General features: G+C 33.0%; 2 protein-coding genes across 3 annotated transcripts; both read right to left on the bottom strand.

Moving 5' to 3' along the window:
- Positions 1–926: 926 nt before the first annotated feature.
- LOC130827893 (protein STRUBBELIG-RECEPTOR FAMILY 5-like) lies at positions 927–10909 on the bottom strand. 2 transcript variants are annotated; one of them, XM_057693782.1, is made up of 16 exons: positions 10236–10909; positions 9997–10129; positions 9398–9469; positions 9059–9124; positions 8245–8316; positions 7793–7864; positions 7062–7133; positions 6921–6986; positions 6406–6471; positions 5744–6045; positions 5371–5642; positions 3716–3987; positions 3401–3515; positions 2645–2781; positions 2396–2552; positions 928–1285 (listed from the first exon to the last, which is right to left on the bottom strand). In XM_057693782.1, the coding sequence occupies exons 1-16, from the start codon at positions 10315–10317 to the stop codon at positions 1178–1180; spliced, it is 2064 nt and encodes a 687-aa protein (XP_057549765.1). In that variant the 5' UTR covers positions 10318–10909; the 3' UTR covers positions 928–1177. The 2 variants fall into 2 exon arrangements, with proteins under 2 accessions (XP_057549766.1, XP_057549765.1); XM_057693783.1 differs by lacking the exon at positions 9398–9469 and having other exon boundaries at positions 927–1285.
- A 117-nt stretch (positions 10910–11026) lies between these two features.
- LOC130827894 (organic cation/carnitine transporter 7) lies at positions 11027–18939 on the bottom strand. The gene is made up of 6 exons (XM_057693784.1): positions 18600–18939; positions 16629–16897; positions 15178–15415; positions 12696–13227; positions 12171–12373; positions 11027–11713 (listed from the first exon to the last, which is right to left on the bottom strand). The coding sequence occupies exons 2-6, from the start codon at positions 16895–16897 to the stop codon at positions 11465–11467; spliced, it is 1491 nt and encodes a 496-aa protein (XP_057549767.1). The 5' UTR covers positions 18600–18939; the 3' UTR covers positions 11027–11464.
- Positions 18940–23062: the final 4123 nt, after the last annotated feature.

Raw genomic sequence — 23062 nt, forward strand, 5'->3', positions numbered from 1 at the left:
AAAATATGGCTAGCCTATCAATAAATAATCTTTATTATTTTTTTTTTTGCATTCTAATAATAGTTTTGCAACTTATATAAAAAAAAGACAATTGATGATAAATTAAGAACATATTTGAAATTTTATTTGAGGGTTACAAAGTTTTTTTGGACTCTTTTAGTTGTAGAGTTCAAAGTTTGTGTAGCAAAGTTTTGAGAGTTCAAGAAAAGTTACGGCGAGATGAGTCATTTTACGATAGGTGTTAAGTGGAAGTGTAGTGATGTATGCAACTGAGCAATCCTAACAAATTGATAGACTTAGACCTTGTTCCTACATGGCCCGATCAATTAAATCGGGCACTCGCCATCCATTTTCATTGTTTAATTCTTTGACAACATCATAGAAACGATACATAATTATGGTAAAAAAAAATGTTTAGGATTGTATAACTTTGACAATGAATAGGCTTAATGTGTAAAGATGGATTGTTGAAGTGCAACTTGAGTCAAATAATATTTTTGGACTCTTTTGATTGATTCCATGCATGTATAGAAGAGTGTAACTTCTTCATGTATGCTTGGGATATTTGTTCACTTATTCTTTAAACACAAAATACCATATACTAATCAAATTTAGTATCATTTTTTGCCAATCATGATCAAAGATAATTCTATAAAATGGAGACACATGATTTGAATGATTCAATTTAATTTATTGGTTTAGTTGATTATAATCTACTAGTCTATTACTATGTTGACTAACAAATTTACTATGGTTTAATTTGTTTTAAAATGATAAAACTTCAAGCTATGATGTTAAATTGAACTTTAATCAAACTGAATTTGAACTATCGGTAGTTAAATGAAAGTGTAATAACCGAGATCAATTTTATCCACAACCGAATATTTAATAATAATGATGCATTTGTAATAGTAATAACACGACTGATACATTATTCTTAAATGCCCTAAACGAAGATTGAACCGCTTACTCAATATGTATCCCATATGATTGATGAACGACAGATGATGTAAATATGAGAAAAAAGATCAAAAATATAATTTCATAACTAAATATACATAATCATCTGGAAAAAAAAGAAGGCTCAGATAAGAGAACAAATCTTGGAAGAAGCACATTTTGTACAGTCAACATCTATATATCTTCTATGATGTTAAATTGGAGAAACAATATTACATTAGTAATCATAATCATCTATCTGTTGTCTGCTTGCGCTGGGGCGTTGAAGTAACTGGAGTAATGATTGCACCACATCTGACATACTTGGCCGAAAATCTGGCTCCATCTACACGACAACCAACAAATATGCAAAACCTTTAAGAGAACTGCTTTCGTGTTGTGTATTTTGTATCAAGTTAACAATGACAAACTAATAAGTTGCAAGTTTAAAGTTCAAATATCAAATGCATGATCATAACTAGGGAATCGGAGTGGGGAACGAGCTGATGATCTTAGACAACAACCACATCAATGCCAAAGCCTCGTGCAAAAAAGGGTGCAGTGGAAAGAGGGTGTTGTGGTACTAAGGGGGTGCATCTTACTTATCATTGGGTGGTTGTTGATGGATATGCGGGGAAGTGATGACGAGCATATTGAGTGCCAAATGAAAGTATTTGCGGCTTTTGGTGGGAGAGTTTGTAAACGGGGACTGATTTGATGATGAACGCAGCGAGATCAATTATAAGGAAACTCCCATGCCCTTCTCGTCGTACTAATGCATGTTTTTGATGCACACATGGAGTTCAATGGGATCCTAGCCTCGGGGATTAAGGCTTCACATGGGCATTTTGCGCTATCCATGATAAGTAGCTCTCTACAATGTTAGAGTATATAACATATTATGGGGCCTAGCTTGGTTTCACAAGTCAACGTGACAAGAGGTATAAGAAGGGTCTTTGCTGCATCCACACTTCTAAGTTCTAGCCCAAAGGGCTCTCATGTGAGGAGGTGTATTAGAGTATATAATATAAGCTTTTGGTTGAGTTGGTTCCTTGACAAACAAGTTGATGCTACTTTACATAGGTTCTATACTTAGTTTCCAATAGTCGTGACTTGTGATAACTTTGCGAGTCTCCAATGGATCATGTCCCTTGAAGTAAGTATGCTTGCACAAATTGCCATAGAGTGATAGAGATGGAGTCGACAACGCGCCTTGGTGCTGCTATGTATGCTTGCACAAGTTGGCCATACAAATAGCATTGGCAAACGGTCCATTCAGATTGAGTCATAAACAGGCAGGGTTACAAACTTACGCATCAGTCGGTTCAGCTTTGGGTGTATTTGGGTCAGGTATGATTTGATTTGTGTAATTTCGAGTACACTTCAGATTGCATTAGGTAGAGTTAATAAACTATTCGAAGTTACGTTATTTTCATCATATTAAGACAGTGCTAACCTGCAAACAAAGCGCAATGATATCAGCAAACTGAGAAATTTGCTTGGGAGGGTAGAGTCCACGTAGTGAAGGATCAGCCATTTTCTCAAGAGCATCGATATCATGGAGCTGTGGCACTGCCCATTGTACAAGATACTGCTCTTCTTTCGGCTTAGTACTGAAAACAAAAGGAAAGGAAACAATGAGCAGAGAGAATAGAATATATGCAGTATTAAGTACAGTTTGGTTAGTATAGCAATCAAAACAAACCTATCAAAAGGCATGCGACCAGTCAATATTTCGAGCATGACGACTCCAAAGCTATACATGTCACTTTTCAATGTGTAAGTTGCACCATTTATGCATTCTGGAGCACACCACCCACTTCCACGGTTTTCACTTGCTTCCTGGGGTACATAAACTGTATAAGGATCATGCCTTTCCAATAAAGACAAAAACAGGAAAATGCAAGGGAAAAAATAAATCCGAAACAAAATTCCGTATGGCATTGACTCCAACCTAGGCAGGGTCAAGGAGAGTTGAGTGTGCACAACTTTAGCAAGAAGATCAGAATCTTGCAACAAATATGATTAAAAAATAATACTCCCTCTATCCCAAATATTTGTTCTTGTTTGATTAAAATAATAGACTTGTATGAATAAAAAGGTGGAAGTGACCAGCGTCACATGATTCGCTAATCTCCTCATGAATCGCGAATTGAAAAAAAAGTAGGTTTTGGGCTTTTTTTGGGCAAACTTGAGCAAATCACAAATTCAAAAACCAAACTTAGCCAGCGAATTATGTTATACTGGGTGCGACGTTTGTTTCGGACGGAGATAGTAGTAAAATGTTATGGAAAGCACTAAATCACTTGTTGTAAACAAATAACACGCTAAGAAAAGTCTCGAGACAAGGCTTGTTCATCTAACCCATTTAAGTTTTCATAGCAACAATATATCAATTGCTGGAGAACACAATCTATTCACCATTTCCAACAGGTAACTCTAACAATCTACTACTCCTTACCTGATAAAAAGTTGCCAATCCGCACTCTGTTAGACGAGGGTTCAACTCCATATCAAGTAGAATATTGGATGACTTGATACTTCGATGAACCAGCGAACAGTTCTCGTGCAGGAACCTATGTACAAGGATGTATGTAAATAAAAAATATTACAAGATGCAATCCTCAATCTCAACAATATGGGATCGGCTACACATAACTGTTTTTATTAAGACGCTTCTATTAAATCCGAGCATATATGTACAAAGTGTAAATGAACACTAAAGTTCCTTGATTGATATATATCTAAAAGAAAGAAAGAAAAGAAAGAGACTTACTCAACAGCGCGTGCAGTTCCAAGAGTAATCCTCACTCTAGTATTCCATGTAAGGGGCTTGCTAAAGTCATCAGACAAGTGAAGGTACTCATAAATCGAACCATTTCTAAAATACTCGTACACCAGCATGTTATGGCCCTGCTCTGAGCAATGTCCAACAAGCTCGGCAACATTTGGATGGTAAATTTTGGAGATACTCGAAATAATCTCTGAAAACTTGTCACTTTTGCCATCTTGAAAGAATGAGGAACTTATTTTTTTCACAGCTAATACCTGATACAGTTAAGATAATCACTTTTACTCCAGAATTCTTAAAATTCAACAGCATTTTTCAACTACACTACACCTGCAATGAAGTTTGTCAAAATGGTATATATGGAGGAGAGTTTGCTTTTGTATCAAGCCATTGTTGGTTTGCTTGGCATGTGTTTCATGGTCAACCATTTGTGTTTGGCTTGATTGTGTAGTAAGTGATGAGACATGGAGATTGGTGAGCTTAAGAAGGCGGCCCAAGGTTCATGGTGGAGTTGCTGTCAATTATGGGAAGAAGAGTAAAGATGCCTTAACCCTTGTCTTGGAGTGCATGTGGTTCTATGTATTAAAGAAGAAGTTGCCCATGAAGTGGTTGCACAAGCCCTCAAGAAGCTCGAATGAGCATACCAGCCACCAAGAAGTCAGAATGTTTCCAGGCTTATCTGCTCGGCCGAGAAGAAGCAGGCACCCACTGAACTAGCAACTCGGCTTCAAAGCAGGCAATGGATCATTATTTGAAATTTGTATAGCACTATGCTCATTAGTATTGAATTAGTTTCCGCGAATTCTACCATTTTGTTTGATGAAATCATATCGAGACATTCTCGATCGAGAAGTTCATGCATCGGGTTAGCTTGGTCGGTTTTGCAATTATGATACTTACTCAATTTGGGTCCCACATCTTAAGGAATCTTGGATTGCTCTACAGCATATTTGTGATTTCTTAGGTATAGAAAACTTTGACCTTGGGACTTTGAAATACATGTTTCTTGGTTATCATTTGGTCACTTCGGTTAGAGCAAAAGCATCATATTTACCACTTTTTGCATGCAGAAATCATGTGGGAGAAAATTATTTTTTTAGCATCTTTATGGATGAAAGCTTTTGGATATTTAAATGATATTTCTCCGAAAGATCTTTATCGAAGTGAACTGAGGGTTATTTTGTAATTAAATTCATGGACGGGACATCTTGTCCCTTAAGTAAGTACTTTCTATCTTATTAATATATTTTCTTTCTCAAAAAACTAAAGTTGTAAACTAAGCCAAGCATGTGCTTGAGCAACTATCTTCTCAAGTCTATATATGCTCATGTAATACCTTCATTGTTCTTAGTTGAGCTAGAACTCCATATCCTTCAAACACATAATACTACCCTAAGAGAAAGCGTAGCCAAATTGGTGAACCTCATAAATTGGTAAACTTGTTTGTTTATTGCATTGCTTATACATCTTATGACTTGCTTTATTTGTCTAGTTCATTGGTATACCGTCAAGTGGAATATTCAAAATGGTTCTTCCTTGCTTAACGCTTCTACAGATTGTACAAACTCCAAAGTTAACACATGAATAACAAAATATATCAGAAACTCAGCAGTAATGAAATTCTTCTGAGGAAATAATACCTTGCTATCAGGAGGTTTAGCCTTGTAAACGCGTCCAATAGATCCTTCTCCGAGTAATCGATTAGATGCGAAATTATTAGTAGCAATCTGCAACTCGGATAATGTATAAGCATTAATCTCAAAGCACACCCTTCTCTGAGAAGATGCATTATTTCCCGGCTCTTTACTCCTAAACGTCTTGAGACGAGATGATAGTGAAGGCTTAAGACCAATTGGACCAGACGATTGTAGTGCTTCATAGTCTGGGTTTGTTGAATCCATCGATTGTCGATCTGCCAAGGATGAAGCAAATGCACCCATGTAATTAATCATTCGATTTCAATCACGAAAACAAGATGGTAATTGCATAATTGGTATAGAACAAGGAATTTACCTATGTAACTTTTGTGTTTATCTGCACCCAGCTCAGTTGACAATGGATTAGAGCCAATGTAACTGAAAGATTTGCGACGACCAGGAGTTTCCGGTTCTTCAACCAAATTTGAGGAGAAAGAGGATCTTTTCTTCGACATAATCGCCAACACGATTGCAAGTACCAGCAACACCCCCATTATAATTGAAGCAATCATAGCTCCACTCAATCCTCCTTTATTACCCATATGTGTAGACTTAACATCTTTTGCCCAAGTCATTCCAGGAGGAGGTGCCCCAGTAGACCAAGGATTTCCTTCAATGCTTCAAAAACAATGCCACATGTTACTATCAACATCAAGATCCCAATACCTCCAGAGGCTTTGGCCTTCTTGGAAGGTGACGCTGATAAATTTAGACTTGTACATGAGACCCACACAGAAGGAGAGTTGACTGCACACAAACCCGATGAAGTTCCTCTTAAAACCAATTGGTTAATAGCATGAGTAGCTCATCAAGCTTATATGTTAGTCAACCTCACTCTAATTCTTCAATGTGAGATCACATATGGGTTATTTTTCCAACAGACACGAGGTGAGACGATATATGTCCAATGATCTACATTCTACAACAAGAACCCAAGAACATATACAAAAATGAACTAAAAGGCTTTTATAAACTTACTCTATCTTTTTCACTTTTGTCAACTCATTAGGAATCCACCCACTAAACTTGTTATTTGCCAAATTGCTGCAAGCATGGTGTAATGTTTTGATTTAGATACATGTATGCATGCCAATCATCAACATAATATAATGCTTGTTAAGCAAAACATAAAGATTAGATGAAGACATTTTCATATAGCTAAAGTGTCAAGGAACCAACTCAACCAAAAGCTTCAGCTCATAGTTGAGGCCCCAGGATATGTTATATACTCTAACACGCCCGCTTACGTGAGAGGCCATTGGGCTAGAAGTGTGGATGCGCATAGCCGCCGAATATTCCACTTTAAATGAGGGGTGGTTGAGATTCGAACCCATAACCTCTTATCACGTTGACTTTTGATAACATCTCTAACATAAAGTGATCATGAAATAACACTTGTTTTTTTAAAAGCCTAAAACAAAACTATCCTCCGTTTCTTTTTAATAAACAAACATATCTCAAAAAGCTCTCACATAAATTTGCAATCAACTTACAGTTCATCAAGTTTGAGTTTGGCAAGCACATTTATCTGGCCACTGAGTTGATTGTTCTGAACATACCTGTGCATCATGATATGAACTTAAGTCTGCTACAAGAACACTTGAGACAAAAAAATATATGCATCTTTTACTTACAAATTGGAGAGGCTTGAAAGAGATCCAAAACTCTGAGGCAAACTTCCTGATAATTTGTTGAATGAAAGATCCCTGCAAATAGACACCAATTTAAGCAATGGTCATACACACCCAAAAAAGCCATTACTCAAAACATCACCTAAATGGTTGCAACTTAGATGCATGCATATTTGGATTAAAAATTCAGATATACTACCCCCAGTGAAACATAATTCGTTAGTTAGTTCTCCTTTTGAACGATTCGCTCAAATTAGTTCAAAAATAGTCTAAAACTGACTATAATTCGCTTTTTTTAGATTCGCGATTAGCGAATCATGTGATACTAACTATCTCTCTAGTAGTTACTACAGTCACTGTAGTAACTATTGTTCATCAATTGATCTTGTTTGGCATATACTTCTTAATATAGTCATTTGGGATCTTATTTGATTCGTCCAGATGTATATTTTCACAATATTACATTTTAAAATTTTTGATCCAATGTAACTAGAGATATTAAGGATTAAAATTGCGCATTACATCGTGTGAAAAAAGTGTAACAACTATTAAAAACAAGAAAAAGTGTAAGGTTTCAGAAATCAAAAGTTCACTTATCCTACTCAGTAGCAAAGAGAAATACAATGTTTTTTAGTAAAAAGGTGGATATGAGTAAAATTAAAAGAGTTAAAATGTGAAACTGATCATTCTCTAACAATAAAAATAATGAAAAATGATCCAAATTGAACACTTACATGTAATCAAGGTTTGAAAGTGAACTAAACATGTCGGTTATCTGACCATTCAACTGATTATGACTTAGATCACTGCAAAAATAGATACACCCAAAATTTACTATCAGGGAATTGGTAGAAAAAAGCCACAGATGTTATAAAAGGAAAGAAAATACCCCAAATAACAAAAAAATATCTAAGTTATTAATAACAAATTAATATTTGCTCGATCTGCCGGAAAATAATTCACTTATTATTTACTTTGAATACAATTGCCAAATATAAATCCAATTATTTTTTATTCATAATTACTTGACTTACAAAAAAGATTTGAAGATTATAAACAATAGATGAGTCTATTTCCAGCAATTAAACCTATAAATTTATTAAAAAATAAAAAATAGATAAATTTATTTTCAACAGAACGAACAAAATTTGATTTATTAGGGATAATTTCAGAAAAAAAAACTTACATGTCCTTGAGGGTCTTTATCTGCGAAATAGAGTATGGAATAGTGCCACTAAATCCATTTTTGGACAAATCCCTAAGATGACAGCACAATAACAAAGTCCGTTAAAAAATACTCTTTTTGTCCCTAACAATTGTCATAGTTGTATATTATATAAATATTGAAATAGTGAAATCATTTGAATTATACTGATAATATTAAAGAACAGTTAAAACGTGTGGATCAAAATATAAGAAAGTAGTAAAGATATTTTCATAAATGAAAAATAAAAAATTTGACAAACTCTTAAGAAAAGAAAATATCTAATACCTATAAAGTGATATTAATTAGGAGTACAATTTTAGAAATAATTATTTCAGTATGAAAAAAAAACATTTTTTTAGACAATATCAAAAGACTCAAAAACTGATCACCATTTTCGATATGCATAGCATTATTTTAGAAGTTCCTTTCACATACTAATAATCTAACTTAATCATGGTGATTAAATCACTATAAAAGACAAAAAATAACTAATAAAATAATCAGAAAATAAAAAATAAAAAACAAAATCATTAAAAGCCTGGACCTATTTACATCTTACACAGTTACACCTATTTGTGATTTACCAAAGTTGTAAATCACGGTTATTTACCTAGCAAACCTCTTCACATAATCCTTTTTAGAACAACTCAAGCAAACTAATTTCATTGGGATATGAGTATCATGAGAGTATATAATATAATATTCCTATATTTTAAGTCATTAATCAAAAGCTATCATGTCAAAAAAATATAACTCAACCAAAAAATTATGCTGAAATAATACTAACACTTACAGGTGTTTTAACTTAGGAGGAAGTTGATAAGGTATATCACCGTTGAGTTTGTTATCGCTCACGTCCCTGTTCCATGACAAATTTAGCAGTAGTACCTCGAGTTACTACAGTTGCATAGTAACTACTATTCATCAAGCAATATTATTTTACCTTTTATTCTTTACGTATAATAAAATACATAATTAAATAGGATGTTGTTTGATTTTAAGCAATGCATATTTTTAGTTATGCACACTTAAAAAGTAGTTGTTCATAATAATGCAGTGTAGCAACTAATTCAACCAAAGGAGGAAGATAGAAATTTGTACCAGTTAAAGCAAAATCAGTAATTAAGCTTACAGGTATGTAACTGATGAAAGGCTTGATAACTGATAACCTAGTGATCCTGATAGTCCTAAGCCTGATAAATTTCTACAAAGTTTATCAAAACAAGATTTAACATTAGTGTTAGGTTTAAATAAGAGCAAGTACCGTTTTATCCGGACAAAATACTAAGATCAAATCTTGCTTAGGCCTCTCTTTCGCTCAACTACCTTATAATAATAAGTAACAAAAAGAAAAAATTATCCGAGATAATTCCACCTATTGGCAACCGATCTAATGTGAATAGTCACTACTATTGATTATTTCTAAAAAGTTCCCTAAATAATTCAACATTGTAAATATTTTACTGATGGTACCCTTGTTACATTTTATCTGGCTGTTGTAGGTAGCTACCAACAAAGAAAAGTAATGGTAGACCATTGAAGAAGCATAAGGACTGAGGAAGAAGAGGTGAGTGTAACGGTCAATAGATACCTACAGTAGCCAATTAAAACGTAGCTTATTTAAAAATAATCAATAATCAATAGTAGAGATTATTCACAACAGATTGACGATAGGTTAGATTATTCAGCATAACTTTTCCATATTAAAAAAAATCCAAAGAAAGGAAGTACATTTCAGTGACGGAAGATCCTGAACAATCAATTCCTTTCCATCCATCACCACAAGGATCACCACCACTTGCTTCCCAATACTTCAACTTTTTAGGAGATTTCAAGCTTGTAAACATAACATTAAGGGCAATGACTGTAAATGCAAATGAGAAAACCAATTAAAAATAATCAAATTTAGCAAAATGAAGAATAACCCAGATCATATAATGCAGAAATAAGATAACTCATTAAAGTTTTACCATCTTTAGAATCAGTTTTGGAGTGCACTAAGGTTATGAGCACAAGAAAGATGAACCCTAACCCTAGAAAATTAGGGAACATTTCCGAAAACCCAATATCCAAAAAGGAGTGATAGGATCAAAGGAAAACATACAAATTCATTAATTAAAATAAATGAATTATAAGAAAAAGAAGAAAATGGAAAACACCATAGGAAGAGATGATTCAGGAAGAACAAAATTGGGAAAATGATGAATTTTCCAATACTCCCCTGAAAATCAATGTTTCTATTTTTGGATTGTTGAGGCATAATTTTTACTCTGGTGTATCTCTCCATTTGATTCCAAATTTAGAAAAACAAAATCAAGATTATTTTCCAGGTTCAATGAACAAGTGTTTGTTCATTCGAAGATCAACCGTTGAGTTCGCTCCATTTCTGGGAGAGTTGCCTCAACGGCAATTTGTTTTGTTCCCGCTCTTTTGTTTATATTCTCAAATGGAAAACATAAAAAATATGATTCGGTGAGACGACTTCAAAGAAGAAGTTTATATTCTCATAATTCGAATGATATGACATGCGTTATGATTTTTTACCACCACTTTAATATTACCAACAGGCGACAAAAAGTAAAATTTGACATATTTGTATTTTATTTTTGTTTGTCAAACTGATTTTTCCTTTTTTTTGGTGATAGTTTCATTCTATTTCTTTTAATTTAATCCATAAACGTATTCTCTTTTCATCATACTCACTGATTTCTATCATCCACTTGTTTTTTTTTTGTCTTATGCTCTGCGGAGGAATAGAGGGAGTAATTTAGAAATTGAATAAACTATGATAAATAATGATTACAGTTGCTCAAAACAATATAAAATGTTGTTTATAGAATATGGAACCTATTCTATGACAAAATTTTACATCTCAGGCCAATTAATCAGCTAAAACAACAGAACTACAATTACTCTAGGACCAAATGAGAACCTCCAAAACCGATATGAATGCCCGGGCAAGCAGCACGAATACATGCACAGCTTCATCCCCGCTTAAATCGACGAGTCATCTATAGGCCAATCTAGCTAGCTGTCGTTTTGGCTAAACTAGAATATGTATGATCCTTCGAATCAAAAACTGGTTACATGTCAACAAATAAATGTGTCGGTCTTTGGTTTTAAAATGATGTTGCGATCAGCTGGAAGTGCGTAGAATGTTCAAATACTGGAGAAACCACTATCAGATCGCAGCGGGATTTTAGGTTAATTCAACTTCCCGGTTGATGTCAGATACTTCATCACTTAACTCACGGCCAGATGTTTCAAACGGGAAAAGCAATACACATACCCCCGAAACAAAGATAATGGTCACAAACAGAAGAATGGCTGCAGTTCGATGACAGCCATGAACCAGACTAACTGCCACGAGGGGGCAACTCATTCCACCGAATCTTCCCATAGAGCTGGCAACTCCTACACCAGTTGTCCGAACTGAAGTTGGGTATACCTAGTCATGAAAATGCACGAGAAATTAATCTTATCGTTCAAAAGAAAAGATACCATACCATCATACCCAGTAAATCCTATTATAACCACAGTTTAAGGAAACAAACAGAATATATTGAGTAACTAAAATGCATTGACATACGTCAGGTATTCACCCATAGTGTAAAAACAAGGCCGCATCGCATAGCATCGGCCGCATTTTTAAAATAAACGAATCGATATTTCCCGCACTGTAAAGGCATAAATAATCGTGTTTTGGGTTGTATCAAGAGATATCTTAGGGTTTCAACTGATATTTAAGCGTTATAATAACCGCATTAGTATTTCGTTACAGCGATCATGACTGTTACCGCATTTTTACACTATGAGTTTACCAATGAAAAGGGATGCTCAGTTATACATGTTCATTCAGGATTAAATGGAAGTTCATCAAAAGGGCAGACAGTTTCACATGTTACCTCTGGGGCGTATATATACACAATTGTGAATGTAGCCGAGATGCATATACGAGCACCAAACAGAAGAGGAATTACGAAATCTCCAGACTGACTAAACGCCAATGGGAGTAAGAAAAGGCAACAAAGAAAGAACAGAGATGCCATTGAAAGCTTGCGGCCGACTTTGTCCACTGTTGCCGCTACAATAAGTAGTCCTGGAAACTCTGGAGTAAATCGAATCAACAAACATTTCTTAGTTTTCTGCAACGAGTATACTCCCTCCGTCCCACTCCATTTTTGCATCAATTGTCATTTAGGTCCGTCCCACTCATTTTGCATCATTTCTATTTTAGAAAAATGGCCCACCAGTTTCTTTTAATCTCATTCATACATTTTAACTCTCTTTTAATTTCACCGACACAATTCATTCTCACTTCATTTATTTCCAATACCCACTTTTTTCTTTAATAACACTATTTCTCTTTGATGCAAAATCAAAGGGACGGAGTAGTACAGTATTTTTCTTAAAAAATACAAAAGTGATACCTGCGAAACTAGCAATGAAAACATTTCGGTAGTTCACATCGACAGGTTTTCCGGACTCCGATGAAGCATGATTTGGAATACATTTGTTATCCTTGTTGCTCAGTTCAGTCGTCAACAATACCAGGCCATAATACGCAAATGCATTTCCGATGAAAACTACCCATAATAGCATAGTTGATTTCCGTAATGGCGGAGAAAAAAGTGTGACAACTGAAGCTCCTTTTTGTTGGTTAGTATCCAAGTTATCATGATTTTCGTATTCATCTTTGTTCGGAGACAACAAATGTGCATCTTCTGACGGAAGTTCAATTACTTTGGGAGCTTGGTGTTCAGAAACAATATTACCAGATGGTAGTTCAGCTTTGTTCATTTTTGCTATCCACTCTAAAATTCTCAGCGCCTCGTCCATCCTACCTGTCCTGCACAAGTATCTGGGTGATTCGGGTGCACTTCTATAGAATATGAGAAGAACTGCCGAAGGGACAGCAGAAAATCCAAGTAACCACCTCCAACCTAATGAAGGCATGATTATCTGCAGGAAGAAAACAAAATCCAAAGTTCACCGCAATGGCCGGTAAAGTAAAAAAATTGGGCATGACCCCTTTAAAGCTACTATGAGGACATATCTCATGATCAAATGTTCCCAATCGTAAATAAATCATATATAGCCATTGAAACAATTATGTCGCCACATACTAAAATTTTTGTAGCGTTTAAAATCTGCATTGCACAACAATGTGAAAGCCTTAATCCCACATATGGGGATGGCTACAGGATGAAACTAAATCAACGTGAAAGATCATCAAAAACAAAGATTCGACAATTACATGATTTCAAAATTATCAATAATAAATTCATATTATTAATTTTTTTAAATTGGTTAACACAATTCCAACCACATTAGAGAAGAATGTGTTCCTCAAGTGCACCTTTTACATATGTGCTTAACCACATCGATATAATTCTCTATGTGTAAAATGCTTGTATGGGTTGAAAAACCACACTAAATCCATCAAAAATAAAAATTACGTAATGAATTTCTTGGATTACTCGACTAAAACATGACTTTGAAGATACATGCAAAGAGGATAACTCGACTCTCTACAACGACTATTCAAGATCAAACGTATGAACGGGTGTTTAAATTATTTACGGTAATTTTTGTGTGGCTTACTCTCACGCAATTCTCACCCTCTTCAATACACCGTCGTGATCACATGATTAGTGGATGCTACTTGATGTTTTTCTCTCACGACAATCAAAGAACAATTATGTTTAGTTTTGATTTCACTTGCCAAAAAAAATAGTTGAATTGTGCTTTTGAATAATTCATTGTGTTGAATGTGTGCCTAACATGAGACTAAAATACAACTTTACTTCTACTTGAAATAGAATACATAAGGAAGAATAAATGCAAATGAATAGAAGTTCCTAAGTTGCATGCCTATTACACCACGATTTGGTCTATGAAACTACTTGTTACTTTTATATACACCACAATTTGGTCACCACAACTTTGAATATGTACAATTACTGTTGTGGAGGTCAGACTTCTACCTCCAATTGATGAACTCGGAGAATTTTTGACTTTCGTGTACATTAGATTTCATTTGTGAAGTAAGATCGAGCCTAATTGGTTTAAATTTCTTATTTTGTTAGATTTAAATATCAAACAGGTGAAAGAGGTTAATGTTGTTTGTTATTACAATCAAGCCACTAGGGTAAGTCAGTTAGCAGTAGTTGTAACTTCTTATTTCAGAAAAGTGTCTTGTGACTAAAGAAATAGATGGAGTGTAAAGAAATAAACCCAAGAAGACGAACAACACCAATAAGTGCAGAGGAAGCAAACTCAAGTTTGAGATTGAGCCCAAGTGATCAACCAAGGGAAAAAAGGCCAAATAGGCGTCAAACCCAACGCAATGCCTGATGATGAAATTTTCGTCCAATTATTGATCATTCCAATTCAGCAAAAGTTCAATACTAATTCAAGTCCAAGATCAACATTGAAGACAAGTCAAACCCATAAAGGAAATGTGTAACTACGCGTAACTTTCCATACTAGCGTCAAATTCAAAGATCAAGATTATGCAATCCAACTTACGTGAAAATAGGATCAAGTTGTTGCTTTCAATCCCGAGATGAAAGATTCAGGGCTACAATTGCTCCTAGATACATGGAAGACAGAATTTCGAGAGATTTAAAATTTTATGCACAAGTTCATATTGACGAATCCTAATTAGACCTAAAGCCCAGTTGAACTAGGACTCCATGTCCAAAGGTAAATTGTGAATGTTCGATCCCTCCAAACCATACCAAGGTAGGAGCATAAGGGCAAGCTACTTAATGACATTGTGAGGAATGACAATTCTAATGGAATGTTGTTATTAATGAAAATTCGATAAAATGTACTAAAGCAAACCCCTAAGAAGACATATCTACAAAGATCAAATTAAATGTAACAAAAATGATGTTTAGAGTATACCCAAGCTAATGAAGCCTCCAACAATGTCCCAATAGTCCAAAACGCTGAAAAACCAGACATCCAAGTACCTCTTTTTGGAGCTGGAATAAACTCCAAAAGCCACGATGACAATACAGGCCCTCCTCCCAAACCAAGACCAACAAAGAAACGAAAGATAATCAATGTTGTATAGTTAGGAGCAAGAGCGCTACATAATCCAGCTGTTGAAGTAAAAATTGCAGTTATAAAGAATCCATTCCTGGAAATAAAATAAACATATGCAATTGAAGAGATAAGTCAAAAGAAAACAAGGTTTGGTATTGAAAAGAACATAATCATCAACTTATACAAACAAAAGCTTAATAATATACGCAAAATCACATGCACTGGAATATGGACACAATGAAGTAAAATTAGGAACTAACAATGATGAGTAAATCAAAATCATGAACAATGAAAATTACTATCTCTTCAATATAAAAATAAAAGTGTGTCGCTTCTTTTAATCTTCTAACTTTTTCTACTAGCACACAGTTCTACATTATGGCCTTGTTTAATAATTGGCTTTATAACCTTTTGACTTTTGACTTGTTGATCGGCTTTTTCCATTCACCTTGTGCAAAAACAAGGCCGCATCGCATTGCATTGGCTGCGATGTAAAGGTTTTCAAAAAAAATCAAATAGATATTTCCCACGTTGTAAAGGTATAAAAGAAACACGTTTTGGGCCATTTCAAAAGATATCTCATGCTTTTAGCTAATATTTGGTGTTACAATAATTGCATCACTTCGGTTACATCATTGTATCGCTAACACGATCACGACCGTTACTGCATTTTTGTACTATGCATCAAACTAAAAAAACATGTTTGGTAAATGACAATTAAGTCATACAAAAAGCTAGTTCTTAAGCCAAAATGAAAATTTGCTCTTTGGAAATTTTTTTCATAAATTTTTGGAATCTTAACCCACTTTTTCCTAATAAACAACCATCATGCGTTAATTTATACCTCTAGACTACGTTGGAAAAATAGTCAATGTTACTGACTGGTCAAATAAGCCAGCTAAAGCAGCAAACAATTGTCAAACATACCCTATATAGGCATAAAATACATTTTAAAGTGCATGATAACAACACGGCTAGAGCAAATACATTAAACGGATTATACCTTTCGATCAAACTAGTTCAGAAATAAGCTCTGCAAGGGCATGGAAAGTATGTGATTTAGTCTCTTGAACAATCAAAATGTTCAACATTTATATTACATATCCAAAGTCTAAGAAAACTCATGACAAGTGAAGCATCAAGAGAACAATCTAACGATCCTGAAATCTGTTAAATTTTTACAAGTTGAGCCAGTTTGATGTACACCCAATATATGATATATGATTGAGCTCATAAGGAATTTTGCAGCATTGTCGACCATAAAGAACTTCCAAGTAAATAAAGCCATCTAAGAGAAAAGAGCTTACCTTCGTCCAAATTTATCAGAAACAATGCCCCATGAATATGACCCAATCAACATTCCAACAAATACCACACTAGTTATCATACTTTCTTTATTTGAAGAAAGACCCCACTCAACTTGAACAGCTGGTCCAATAAAGGAGAGAAGCATCATCTCCATAGCTTCTGCAATCCATCCCATTCCAGCATACGCAAGGAGATAAATTTGAAATTTACCGAATCCCATAGAAATGAGGGCCTCATCAATTGTGAACTCTTGAGTATCATCCCCCATCTGCAAAAGAAAAACAACAAAAGAACAATCAGGCAAATCAGCTAACTTTCATCCACTATATATATGACATACAACATGGCAACACTGAAAAAATCATAGCCTCATAGGCAGCAAAGACCATATGCATGTAAAATCACTTATAATATACATATAGATACACTAAGGCCTTGTTTAGATAGATGAAAATGGAGGGAAAAGAAAGGAAAGGATATGAAAGGATGGAATGTTTGGATAGCAAAAAGGGAGGGAGAGGATTTGGAGGGATTAAGTCCCATCACTTTATTAACATCCAAATCTCACCATAAGAGGAAAGATTTGAAAGGAAAATGAAATTTCTTTATTTTTCTTTCCCTTCCTTCCTATACAAATAATGGAGTCTTTCCCTCTCTTCTCTTCCCCTCCCCTTCCTTTCCCTTCCTTCCCTTTCCCTTCCCTTTCCTCCCTTCCCTTCCTTTTTTTTTTTTCTCCTAATTTGCTATCCAAACATAGTATAAAAGTCTAAAACAAACAAGTGAAAAATCGACAATCTGAAACTATCAAATTTTGTTCCACCAACATTAAACTATCTATTTGGAAAGCTTTCAGATACACAATCGCCTAGGTGTACCTAGAAAACATTAATATCCTCCTTACTCACAATATTTCATGATGTAAGATTTTAGCCAAAAACAATGTAAATAACTCCAAAATATGAATAATTATGTAAAGAACATATTCTCCTATGTTTCAGGGGTTATTGCCAAAAGAACAAATACCAACACCCACTCTAGGCTCGACACCTAACACACCTCCCTTGAAGTCTTCCTCATCTTCCCTAATTCTAAAGTGCCCCATCCTTTTGCTCAATTGGTATAAAAAGCACCATATAACAATACTTCCTTATTTAGTATAAGTCCTGCCAAGGCAAGATCTCTGCAAATGAAAACATACAATAATACCAAACCCTCAAGCCCATCATCATAAAAAGATGAAACAGTACATTCTAGAGATGGGTAATGCTTCTTTAGAATCTCTCAACATATACTATTTAGTTTACAAATTACAAAGCTCATACAAGTTAAGAGTTACTAAGTAATTTAGAGGTGTTCAAAACAGATCCAATGATTTGAACTGAACCCGATTTGACCCGACTTTGAAAATGATTTACACTATGTAAAAAAACAATATGGACACAAAACTCAATTTCCAACCCACTCAAAACATCTAACCCGAAATCAATCCGATGACCGGAATGAACACCTCTAGCTGGTATAGAAGTTAGTAAAAGGGAAAACAATTCAAGACATTCAAATCAGGTCAATTGCATCAGATGAGCAAGCATAAAGTTCAATACAGAATCCTGAGATTACCAACAGAAACAAAAAGTAGTTGCATAACATTCAAGTATTGATCTTTTAAGGTTTTCAATCTCCCACGTTCTTGGAAAATCCCATTAAATTGCTTAATAACATGATAACTAACATTGTCATAAAATGAAAATGGGGATCTCAATAGATCAAATTGCCTGGTTTTTCACTTGTAAGCAATGGATCAAAAATTCAAGAAAACTAACAAATTACTAGTTAAAAACATCATATAATATCAAATCAAAACCACCCAAAAATAGAATCAATCCTAGTATAACAATACTATTAACATACCCAAATAAGGAACTAGCCTTTTACCCAATTGGGTATAATCTACAGTAAAAATGAAAACAAACCTGATTTCTTTCCCTTGATTAACAAAGGTGAAAAGGGATATTAAAAAGCGGGTAATGCAGGAAATTTATTCAATAAACTTAGAATAACATTGAATTTTTTTCTTGTTTCTTCTATCCCAACAATGATGGAATTTTTTTCTGTCTCCCTTGATTTTGGATTGAAGATGAAGATAGTGCAAAGTACCATTGACCGATTAATTTTGAATTTTTTAAGATTAAAAAATGAAGAAATAAAGGGATTTAGCGTCAAATTTGCTACAGTGCAATTCATCGGATTCAGAGACCGCACATGGCGGTGGAGAATTGAAAACTCAAAGTAAAGAAAGTTTTCTTACATGACTTAACTTTTTATTAAATATTTGTTCCGTTTTAAAATGCTTATATTATTTGAATTTTCACGTAATTATTCAATGTATTAATAATTTAGTTAATATTTTTTAATATTTTTAATTATGAATGATAAAAGATATAAAAATTTAATATTAACAATCTTTGTATTGAGATGAATTAAATAAAATCTCTCTTGACTATGCTTTACCTTATTGTTTAAAAACTAATCACAAATTAAGAATAATATATGAATAGAGCATTATCTTGTAATATAGTAGCAAGTAATATGAAAGTGTACATGAATGTTTAATTCAAAAAATAATTATTTATAAAATACATGATTTTTTCATTCTATTACATATTAAATAGAATTGTTATAATAAATTATATGAATACATTATTTAGTTTAGTTTCATTTTTCAACGAAAAAAAATTCTAAATAGAAATACATGATACAATCAATACTCATCCGCTAAAACACATTTTATTTGTCAAGTTTCTTCAAATATGACATTTGTTACTTTAACATTTTTGTTCGTATTTATAATTTTTATCTTTTGATATTATTTATCGATCAATTTTTATTTTTATTTTATTATTAGTTTATGATTAAGGCATAATACAATGTATTTTGTTTGATTCTTAATATAAATTTTATTAATATTATTTTATTATAATTTTTAGTTAAAGGTATGCTAACAGTGGTTTTTTCAACCACCAAGCGTAATGTTTTTTTCAAAAACACATATTTAAGACGGTATCATTGTAAACAACTCTAAAATACTTATTTTTATGGCTCACTTGAATTGAGTGTAAATATTTAAAGGGGTTAAAAAGTCAAACAAAAGGAAAAAGGTAATTAAAATAATTGTAAAAGATGTAAAATGTAATAAACTAAAAAAGATGAATAAAAAAAGAAGGTGATTTCCTTCGTTTGGTAGGAAAAGATTTTCCCCACCATTCCCTAGAGTAAATTTATACTTCAAGATGAGAGAAAACTAATTGTATTTTATCAATTTTTCATTACTTTCTCACCAATTCGTAATTATTAATTAACTTTGTTTTCCAACTTTGACTTTTATTTACCCTATTAGATATTTACACTTAATCCAAACGGACCCTTTGTTGAAAAATATTTTTAGATATTCATATTAGAATTGTAGATATCAAAACACTTTATTTGAACTCTATCTCACCGTGAGAAAAGCTCATACAAAATTTGCCCTAAAAAAAATGGATGTTATTTTTATCAAACAATGAGTGACTATGAGAATGAGTTCCGTTTAAAAAAATTGTTAGTCTTAATAGTGAGTTAAACAAATAATACCCCATTATAAAAATAAATTACACCCACATCCATAATTTATTTTGCTTTATAAATAGGAACTCATCATAATATTTCAAAAAATTATAATACTACTACATAAAATAAAGGTGAGATAAAGAAAAATCATAAAAACTGAAATATGGTGTTTTTTTTTACCACTATTGTAATTGCTCTTATGCACACCAACTAAATTAAGATTGAACATGTGTAAGACTCTCACTATTTAGAATCAAAATGACTATATTTTTTTGTCCTCTCTTTAAAGGAGGTATAAGTATGAATTATCTGTTATCTTTTTCGGATTATCTATTATCTTTTTCCATCCAAATCTTGTTTTCGAACGAAATACCAAATTGATCACAATAACTATAATTATAAATTAACATTGTAACATCCGTTTTTTTTTTAAATAATAATAATAATAATAATAATAATAATAATAAATGATAATAAATAAATAAATAAATTTCAAAAATTTTAAAAATAATAATAAAAGAAAAAAAACTCCCCATTAACAAATAACTTCCCACTTCTCCCTCTAAATCTTATAACTAACCTCACTTACCTATTATAAATTAAACCAATTACCCTTAATTCATTCACATTATTACTCACATTTTCTTTTTTTCTCCTACAAAATACTTCCTCCATCTTCCAATTGCTTAAAATTCAGTCACGAAAACGCAAGATTTCGATATTAAAGACAGCGGATTCGTAGACAGAGATTATTATAAGTGTACGTTGTCTAGGATCGCGTGACAAGCTTGTTAATGGGAGAATTATATGCTAAGTGATAATTAATGTGTTTAAATGGGTGCATGATTTGATATGACATTATTTTGTATGATATTATGTTTTATATATTCTCAAATTATATAGAAAAATATTATGATATTAATATTGCAATTGAATATTCTTGAGATATATTTTTCTTGAGAAAACCTATGATCAAAAAATAAAATGTATAATGTGTGTTTGATTATATGTTTGTGTGCTCGCGACTAATTATTAAAATATATTAAATCACGTAAAGTGTAACATGAGGGAAATGAAGCTCTTATATTTGTTGTGAATTGTGATCTAAGTATAAGGGTGATGAACATGTTGTCCTGTTTGGTTAGTATAGCTGCCGACAGGTATTATTATTTCTGATACTCGATACGATGTTTGGTCTTCCTTCTATTTGTTGTGATCCAAGTAAAAGGGGTGTGCACACTAGGGTTCCCTGAGAATACTCTGCTGGCCTTGAATTATTTGGGGTGACGACCTCTTGATGAAGTAGGTATAGGGGTACAGCCTCGGCCTACTGGCGTTCTCGTTCCCTCAAATTAAAAATTGATTATGTGTTTGTCATTATTAATTATCAAATTAATAAATTGGTTTATGTTATATTATACATATTGTTTTCTGAAATTGTTTTTCTTTTAAACTCAGCTATATATTATTTTCTAAAATTATTTTCAATTTGATTATATTTTATTTTCTTAAATCATTTTCAAACTTAATCGTTTTACGGGATGGAGTTGGAATTACTCAATTTCCTGATTTTGGGAGTTTTTCTCTTGTTTTTCTTGTATTCTTATGTTGCAGGTTATTGATTGCGTGGGAATCGTGGAGTGAGGATCACTTAGAAACATAGCTTTTGTTAGAGTCGTATTTCAGTTTAAATTTTACCTTAAGTTGTTTAAATTTTATATGGACATAGATTGCGTTTCAGTGTTCTCTTATGTTGTAAGACCCTTTGTTGGATTTAAAGTTATTAAGTTATTTCTTAGTCGTTAAGCCTTACATTTATTTTATTAGAGATAGATGTGGCGGTAACACTCCCATGAGTAGGTTTTGGTTCATGTTTTTCATTAAAAGTGTTTTCAAAAGTTCGACCTATTCTGGGGTATTACAAACATATATAAAATATATTTGAAAATACATTTGTTTTTAAATAATACATCTAAACAAAAGGTAATTAATCATCTATTATAGGAGCATTTAAGTCATAGTCATATACACCAATATAGGAAAACATTGTTTTCTTTGAATCTTTCCTTGTAGGCCAAAACATAAACTTGGCAAGTGATTGTGAATGTCAATTGAAGGGTGGGGGACCCATACACTAGAGCAAAACATGAGCATTGAGCACCAACCACAAATAATTTGCTTTATTTTCATTCTAAATATTTTAACAAATTTTTATATTTTTTAATATTATATATCTGATAGCACAAGTCCCTATATACTAAACATATGAACCTCTAACTAAAAATTATTACAGCGTTACCTTTTTAGTTTTTTGAATAAACCCGAGGTATATAATCCTCTTAGCTTTATTGACCCTATCTAAATAATTCATAATTTTAATTCATTATACACAATTCTTTAATAGTGAAAAATAAAAAATGCAAAATGAGTAATAACACCCACCATTACTCATATGATCATTGATAGTGGAAGTGTGGAACAAGTACAAATTGAGAAACAAAAGGATGATGAGGTCAGCAAAATAAAAAGTAACATATCAGTGTCTCCAAAGGCCATCTAACCAGTAACATCTACTATCCCATGATGACTTCACCCCAAGGCTAATCTATTAAATTAGTACTTCTATAATTTTAGTTTTAAATTAAATTTTAAAAAGTACATGGTCAACAAAAATTCAGACCTAATTGTTTTTTAAGAGTAATAATTTTGTTTCAATTTATTGGTCACACTTTAATAAAATGTGATTTTATCTGATTTATCTTTTTAGTTCAATTTAACCAGTTTTGACAAAAATTATGACAGCTTGATAGGCATGTCAAAGCTATTATTT

This window comes from Amaranthus tricolor, chromosome 11 (assembly GCF_026212465.1).
Source record: "Amaranthus tricolor cultivar Red isolate AtriRed21 chromosome 11, ASM2621246v1, whole genome shotgun sequence".
NCBI lineage: Eukaryota > Viridiplantae > Streptophyta > Magnoliopsida > Caryophyllales > Amaranthaceae > Amaranthus > Amaranthus tricolor.